This window comes from Panthera uncia, unplaced genomic scaffold (genome assembly GCF_023721935.1).
Source record: "Panthera uncia isolate 11264 unplaced genomic scaffold, Puncia_PCG_1.0 HiC_scaffold_558, whole genome shotgun sequence".
NCBI lineage: Eukaryota > Metazoa > Chordata > Mammalia > Carnivora > Felidae > Panthera > Panthera uncia.
The window spans coordinates 1-8,213 of NW_026059713.1; the positions used below are offsets into that span (position 1 = coordinate 1).

Sequence of the window (8,213 nt, forward strand, 5' to 3'; positions counted from 1 at the left end):
GCCTCTCCCCAGGTGTCCTGAAGGCAGTGGACCACATCAACACCACCATTGCTCCAGCCCTCATCAGCTCAGTGAGGCCTGCTCTTTGCTGGGGGCGGTGGTGGGCAGGACCAGGGTCCTGGAAGCAATCCTGGATGAGGGGAGGAGGGAGAGAAGGGAGATTCCTCTTGGGAATCATACTTCTTGAGGAGAGTGTGGGGAGACTCCTTCCCCACCCCTGCTCCCAATCCAGACAGGCTGCTTTCACAGAAACCTGGTTGGCTGCTGGCCAGCTGTGAGCCTATGTGGGAATGGGGTGGGGCCCTCTGCCTCCGGGCCAGCCTCCATCCTGGCCTGGGGTGATGGTGGCTCTGTCTACAGGGTCTGTCGGTGGTGGAGCAGGAGAAGCTTGACAACCTGATGTTGGAGCTGGATGGGACCGAGAACAAATGTAAGCCAGGGCTGGGAGAAAGTGAGGAGGTGTGAGCAGGGCGGGTGTGTGGAGCAGACAGGGCACTGAAGGGGCCAGTGCTGTGGGGACTTCCGTCGGAAGGCTGTCCGGACTAGCTCACCTTCCATTCTCCTCTCAAAGCCAGAGCAAGAGAAGAAGAATTTAACCACAGTAGGAGGGAGTGACATTAGACAGAAGAACTTTGCAGCGTGAAGGGGGGGAGCTGGCAGGGGACAGTCTGGCCTCAAGATGTTTAGAAATAGGTGGAGCTGTCTGCCCTTTCCCATTAAATCGAGCGTGTGTGTGTGTGTGTGTGTGTGTGTGTCCTGCTATTTTCAGGAGAGGACTGATGAGGTGTCTCAGGAGTGGAGAGGGGAGAGGGGATCTCTTTTACTGGCTCCTTTTGGGGTATATAAGTGGAGTCAAGGGCTCGGAAATTTAGGGGACACTTTGCTCAGTGCCTTCCTCTGTAATCTCCCAGCCAAGTTTGGGGCCAATGCCATCCTGGGTGTGTCCCTGGCCGTGTGTAAGGCAGGGGCGGCCGAGCGGGAATTGCCCCTATACCGCCACATTGCTCAGCTGGCCGGGAACTCAGACCTCATCCTGCCTGTGCCGGTGAGCACTGCGCCACGCCTGTGCCTGTCCCAGGGGTGGGTGGGGGGAGAGCATGAAACCTTGTGAAGAATGATGGGGGTTGGGGGGGGGGAGTGCATTGAGGCACCTAAAGAGAAAGGAGGGAGACTTGAGACTTTGAGTCTGGGAAGCTGGAGCAGGTGTGGGATCTTGGGTTAACAACCCAGGGGCAGAGGAGGGAAGTGCTCTGTGACTTTTCTGTCCTGTGGCCCCCCAGGCCTTCAACGTGATCAATGGTGGCTCTCATGCTGGGAATAAGCTGGCCATGCAGGAGTTTATGATCCTTCCAGTGGGCGCTGAGAGTTTTCGCGATGCCATGCGACTTGGGGCGGAGGTCTACCACACACTCAAGGGGGTCATCAAGGACAAATATGGCAAGGATGCCACCAATGTGGGAGATGAAGGTGGCTTTGCCCCCAACATCCTGGAGAACAGTGAAGGTGAGGCCAGGAGCCCTACTCCCTGCTTTAAGCCTTGCTCTGTCCTTGGACATCAGGAAGGGCCACACAGCTCCCCAGATCCTGAGGAGTATGGGTGGGAGGCCCTTGAGCCAGCTCAAAGAGGAACCCATACCGGGAGTGGGTCCCAGAGGGCCTGCCACATTTACAGGCAGGCCTAAGAGGATAGTCTTCACCTGTCCAGCCAGATCTGTTAGCAACTGTAAGTTCTTACTGGAGCCCCTGGGAATGCTGGGAGGTGGTCTAAGTGACATGGAGGACCCATCCTGGACTTGAACTTTGTAGGATTCTCAGTTTGATGAGATATACTGTACTGCAAGGATTCAATTCTGAGTCTATCCCATTTCTACCCCCAACCTCTCAGGTCTCTAAGATCCCTAATTTTTCTCTGCTGTGGGAGGAGCTATATAGTGAATAGAAACAATAACAGGAAGGGGCGCCTGGGTGGCCAGTTGAGTGTCTGACTCTTGATTTCAGCTTGGGTTATGATCTCAGAGCTGTGGGATCGAGCCCTGCTTTGGGCTCTGTGCTGAGTGTGGAGCCTGCTTAAGATTTGCTCTCTCTTTCTCTCTGCCCTCCCCACTCTCAACTTAAAAACAAAACAAAACAAAAAAAAACCAATAACAGGAAGTGGCTAAGAGTTCAGGTTCTGGGGTCAAATTGCCTCCATTTGAACCTTGACTTAAGAGTTACTGGCTAGTGATCTTTCTTACTCAACTTCTCTGTGCTTGTCTTTCTTGCCTGTAAAATGGGAACAACAACAGTATCTCCCTCTTAGCACCATTGTACTTAGGTGACATAGCCCATAATAAACGATGGCTATTGACAAAAAAAACCTGTTACGAACAGAATTCCATTCCTCTGTCCTCTTAGAAGATAGTCTGCTCTTCCCAGACCTGGGATGACCCTAACAACAATTGTAGCCAGGCTTCTTCCCAGCACCAGTCCTGTGCCTCGGCTCTGAATTTCTTTCTTTTTCACATTCCTCTTTGCCCACCCTTCCTGCTGGTGATCCCACTATATTCCATCCCCAGCCTTGGAGTTGGTGAAGGAAGCCATCGACAAGGCTGGCTACACAGAAAAGATTGTCATTGGCATGGACGTCGCTGCCTCGGAGTTTCATCGCGATGGCAAATATGACTTGGACTTTAAGTCTCCTGCTGATCCCTCCCGATACATCACTGGGGACCAGCTGGGGGCCCTCTACCAGGATTTTGTCAGGGACTATCCTGGTGAGAACAAGGGCTATGGGAGGGAGGGCAGCGCAAGGGCCAAGGGGCAGGTGGGGATGTGTGGGGCAGCCTGGGACCTTGTGGGGCACTGACTTAGGCGCCAGGTGGAGGTGTCCTAAGCAGAGCCAGAGAACCAGGACAGGGACCAAAGAGCCTTCTGCAGGGGATGGCTTTGTATGTAATGTAAATGTGCAGGTACCTATGGTGAATCTGTTTCATCTGCTTCCGGTCCTAATTAAAGTCGTGTGTCCCGCAGTGGCTGGGATCACGGGGAGGGCTTTGGAAGGAACCAGTCATGGTGAGAGGGTGACTGGGCCCAGCAGGGAGCTTGTACCTATCAGTGTTTTTGACTGATGAAGTTGTAGATGCTGAGTGGAGCTGGAAGCGCTATGGGGGTAGGATGGGAAGGCTGAGGAGGAGCTGAACTACCCTCTCCAAACCCACTAAAGGCTGTGACCCCTGCAGGGAGGAGGCTGGTTTCCGTTTCCCTGAGACAGAGCAAGACATAAATGCAAAATGAGGGATTTAGAATAGCACAGAGGGAAAGCTTCCTGGTAATGAAGGTGGGAAAATGCAAAGGCGGTTACGAGAAAGATCCCAAACCCTTGTTTTTTGGAAGGTGTTCGGAAGGTGTCGGGCGTGATCGCATAGTGGTTAGTACTCCGCGTTGTGTGGAAGGTTTTCAGAAAGAATCTAGGTAAGTGTCAGGGCAAGCTTATTTCGGAGGCAGGGAAGCAAGGATGAGCAGGCTAAGTTAGCCAGGGGATGTATCCATTTCAGGGAATCACAGGGTGGGTGTTCCTGCCTGATGCAAACCCCAGGGAGGGTCAGCAGCCCCTCCTGCTCTCCCTGCAGTGGTCTCCATCGAGGACCCCTTTGACCAGGACGACTGGGCCGCCTGGTCGAAGTTCACAGCCAATGTAGGGATCCAGATCGTGGGCGATGACCTGACAGTGACCAACCCAAAGCGTATCGAGCGGGCAGTGGAGGAAAAGGCCTGCAACTGTCTGCTGCTCAAGGTCAACCAGATCGGCTCAGTCACGGAAGCCATCCAAGCGTGAGTGTCCCCTGGCTCTCCCCTACCCGGCCCCTGTTTCTACAGGATGCCTCTGGCAAGTGCTCCCAGTCTCGTCCTGGCATAGATGCTGAAGAGAGCAGGGAACCTACAGTCACCTTCCCAGCTCTTCAGGCTCTGCCCCCTCCACCCCATGCCCTGTGCCCCTCCCAGAGAGCTTCCTGCCAGGTGTTTTTTGTTTTTTGTTTTTTTTAGTTTATTTATTTATTTTTGAGTGAACAGAGACAGTGTGAGTCGGTAGGGGAGGGGGGGGGTGGGGGCGCGGGGAGGGGTGCAGAGACAGAGAGAGAGAGAGGGAGAGAGAATCCCAAGGAGTGCCCTGCCAGCACAGTGCCCCATGTGGGGCTCGATTTCACGAAACTGTGAGATCATGACTTGAGCTGAAACCAAGAGTCGGACGCTTAACTGACTGAGCCACCCAGGCACCCCCGGCCAGGTGTTTCTCGACATAGACCAATGTTGGGGCTGGGAAGAGAGTGCCCAGTGTGAGAGGCTGGAGGTCAGTGCTGATGTATGGCTGCAGGTGCAAGCTGGCTCAGGAGAATGGCTGGGGTGTCATGGTGAGTCATCGCTCAGGAGAGACTGAGGACACGTTCATCGCCGATCTGGTGGTGGGGCTGTGCACAGGCCAAGTGAGTGCAAGGGCGATCTTTGTGAAATTGGTGGGTTCTGTCGGGTGGGTCTCTCTTTCCAGGTGTTTGCGGGTGTCGGGAGAATGTCAAGGGAGTGTAAGTTTCCTTTCAGGAAGTGAAGGGGCAGCCACTGAGCTGCATATGTTTGGGGATGTTTCAGATCAAGACTGGCGCCCCGTGCCGTTCTGAGCGTCTGGCTAAGTACAACCAGCTCATGAGGTGAGGAAACCTGGGGGATGGGAGCCCGGGGCCCAGAGGGTTAAAAGCTCCGATACCCAGGACCTGGAGAACAGTAGATATCCAGAAAATACTTGTTTTCGAATGATGGGTTTACCCATGGCCTGATTGATGGCTCCCACAGGTCATGTGGAGAAGCCAGGGGATGCCCCCGCTTGGGCCGGACATAGGGACAGGTGGTGTGACAGGCTTGGAGAGGATAGGGGCCTCCTGGAAAGAGAAGTGGAATCCTCCTGCATCCTTATTTCTTTTCTGGCTCATCCCTTCCAGAATTGAAGAAGAGCTGGGGGACGAAGCTCGCTTTGCTGGACATAATTTCCGCAATCCCAGCGTGCTGTGATCCCTCTACTTGCCTGGAGACCTGGAACCCCTCTCCCATCCTCCTGGATCCTCTCTCTTCCTGTCTTGCTCTGTGATATTTCACCCCGGACACCCCAGCTGACCTGTCGCTCTGTTCCTTGGCTTGTCCAGCCCCTGCTCTGTGCTCTCCCCGCTCTGGGCTCCACACTCTCCACTTCTCTTTCCTTTCTATTCTCTCTCCTCAAAAACTGGCCACAGGACTGAGGATTATAAGGGAGTCCCCATGGAAGAACAGTCAGGGTCTGTGTACAGGTGCATCAGGGCTGGCTGGGGACGTGTTGAGAGAGGGGCCGTGTGTCACTGTGCTTTCTGCCGCTTCCACACGTTTGTCCATGTGGCATCTGAGCCAGGGAGTGTGCAGTGCCGAGGGGGAGGGGAGCGCTGGCCGCGTGATCGTGCCTGGCCGAAGACTTCAGTGAATTATTTATTTGTTTATTTATTGTTCACTCGTCTTGTTCATTAATTCAGCGTTTCTCCACAACTCCAGGGCCAAAACCTGGCCTGACCAGAGGAGATCGCATGTGTGTGCGTGTGTACTTCACGTGGCCGTAGATTCCGAGATGGCCTGGGGTGGGAGGTCTTGCTGAAAATGGAGTGGGAAGGGTAACAGAAAAGGGACCTGTCATCAGTTCCTTCGTGTCTCCCAGCCCTTAACCTAAGCCGGCTCAGTCCAGAGGTGGGGCTGTGTGCCCGGGGACTCTTCCCCCATAGCTCTCCCCCAGCCCCGGCTACCCTGTTCTTCCTCCAGCTGCACCTGAGCAATGTCTCACTCCCCTGTGCCACGCTCCACAGTTGCCACCACCTCTGTGGCGTTGAAATGAGCACCACCATTAAAGTCTGAATCACAGTGCATTGTTGTGTCTGAAGAGTCTTTCGTCCGTATGAGGGGAGAGAAGACGGAGCACCCAGAAGTTGGTGAAACTGGATAGCAGAGCTGGGGAGGACACAGAAAGATGAAGAAACCCAACCAGTATGGCTAAGACAATGGCCCTGCCTACCCCTCCCCGGCTGGGTGGGGACCACGTTGGCCCTGCCTTCTCATCAGCAAGCCTGGCCCCAGGACCCAGGTCAATGAAGGGCTCTTAACCTGGAGTCCAAGAATCCCTAGGAGTGTCAAAAATTGTGTGGGTGTGCATTTTTGGGAAAAAGGGTCCAAAGCATTCTGGATTCCTATAGGGCCTTGACCAAAGAAGGGATAAAGCTATGGACTGGAGCAGTTCCCCCACTGGGCCTCTCTCCACTGGGCTGCTGGCCACTGTGGGCCACAGCAGCGCTGCGTGGGCATCACCCCCTGCAAGATGGGGAACTGGGGAGGGAAGGATGGTACCAGAGGATTTGGAGGTGGGCCTGAGAAAGTGTTCCTGGAAACCTGAGAGTCAGGACCACAAGGGCTGGTTCGGCCTGTGAGTAGGGCCCCAGTGTGTGGCCGGAGACCCACTATAAACCTTCAGCTCCAGTGGAGCACTGACTTTGAGATGGGGACCCAGGAACCACCTAGGGGGAGAAACCCTCTCATAGGGCTGGGATACAGAGCAGAGCCCAGCAGGTAGGTGTTCCACACGGGGTGCTGTGGCCACTAGAGGGAGGCAAGGTTCTGTGGGACACCAGGCTCCCCCTGAGCTAGGGGTGGGATGGGAGGAATTTCAAGGCTGTCCCCTCTATGGGCCTCCTACTCTGTTTCTACTCTGAGTTCTGGTCCTGGGCACCCTGCCATCCTGCCCAACTCCAGAACTAGAAGAGGATTTTAGTCCTGTATGGGCAGGACCCATTTCACTGCTCTTCTTCCTGTGTCCCTGACATACTCAGCCATTTTCAGTTCTTGCCCCTGCTCCTCCAAGCCTCTTAGTAGGGGCATCTCATCTTTCCCTTCTCTCTTGTCTCCTGGCGCCCCTTTCTGTTCCCCTTGGGGCACACTGTGTTCTGTGCCTCTCAGTTTTCTCTGGGGTTCCCAGTATCTATCTTCTCCAACTCCTGGACTGACCAAGACCATTTTGGTTGGAGCCACATTTCCTAACCTCTGTCCTTTCCTCCCTCCTTGCTAGGTGGGCTTCTCTGGCAGCCATCCCCCCCCCACCCCAAAGGTTCTGGGTTGGATTGGGTTACAGCTGGCTCTGTCTGGGCCTCCCGGGCCCCTCTCTCCACTTTCCCTTTGTGCTGTTGCCTGGAGACCAGTGGGTTGTGGGGGGCTGGGGTGAGGGGGGGTGGTGGTGGTGGGGTGTGTGTGTGTGTGTGTGTGATGCACCCCAAAGCTGAACGGTGAGCCTGGTCTTAAGATAGGGGAAGAATTGGAGGGGGTAGGCCCTGGCTTCTCTGACTCTACCTGTCTTCTGTTCCTACGTAGGCCTACATTTTTCTTTTAGGCTCAGGTATGTCACCATCTTAGCCCAGCCCTTAGTGGTTAAAAAACTAGAGAGAGCAGCTCCGCCTAGAAGGGAGCTGGGAAGGGCCTGGGCCTGGGCCCAGTGGGAGACTTGAACTGAGAAGTGCAGAAAGAGAGGAAATGCAATGGGGAGCGAGTAGGAGGAGCCTTGGAACAAAGTTGGGGGGTGGGGAGAAGGAGCAGGGGCCATTCTAGGGCTTAGAGGAAGGGAGGGCAGGGATCACCGGGGAGAGGGGGACAGGGAGCTGGCCTGGTCTGTGGAAGGCCCTGAGGAATACAGAAGGTGAGCGTGCAGTAGAAAAGTGAGTGGCAAACCAAAAAGCTAAAGAGTGGTGATTCATCCCCAGGCCAAGGAAGCCTTGCCCAGGTTCCCCAGTGCTTTAGAATCTGTTTAAAGCTTCGGGTATTCCCAGAATTTGGCCGAGCCTGGCCCAAGGAAATATGAGGCTAATTCCACTGAGTTGCTACAGAGCCAGCCTCCATCCTTCCCAGAAGGCTAGTGGGATCCTGCCATTCAGGGCCTATCTTTGGCCTCTAGCTGGCTTGGCCCCATACATACCCTACTCCCACCCCAAAACTGGAGAGCTATTAAGGGCTCCCAATCCAGGCTCCAGCTCCAGCTCTTCCAGTTTCCCAGCCTGCCTCCCTCCCATTCTCTGGCCTTCCCAATCTCTGCTGCCAAAAATCACCCAGTGTCTTGGTGTCCTTTGTCCTGGGAGATGTTGCTGCTTGGTATGGGGCCAGGGAGACAGCCTAGAAGACATTGGTGGTGGACG

At 54.9% G+C, this 8,213-nt stretch overlaps 1 protein-coding gene across 1 annotated transcript; it reads left to right on the forward strand.

Annotated features, from left to right (window-relative positions):
• The first annotated feature begins 13 nt into the window (after positions 1–13).
• LOC125918217 (gamma-enolase) lies at positions 14–6,118 on the forward strand. Its single transcript, XM_049624245.1, has 9 exons — positions 14–71; positions 361–430; positions 912–1,045; positions 1,281–1,503; positions 2,556–2,753; positions 3,609–3,810; positions 4,352–4,460; positions 4,621–4,679; positions 4,968–6,118. The coding sequence occupies exons 2-9, from the start codon at positions 400–402 to the stop codon at positions 5,035–5,037; spliced, it is 1,026 nt and encodes a 341-aa protein (XP_049480202.1). The 5' UTR covers positions 14–71; positions 361–399; the 3' UTR covers positions 5,038–6,118.
• Positions 6,119–8,213: the final 2,095 nt, after the last annotated feature.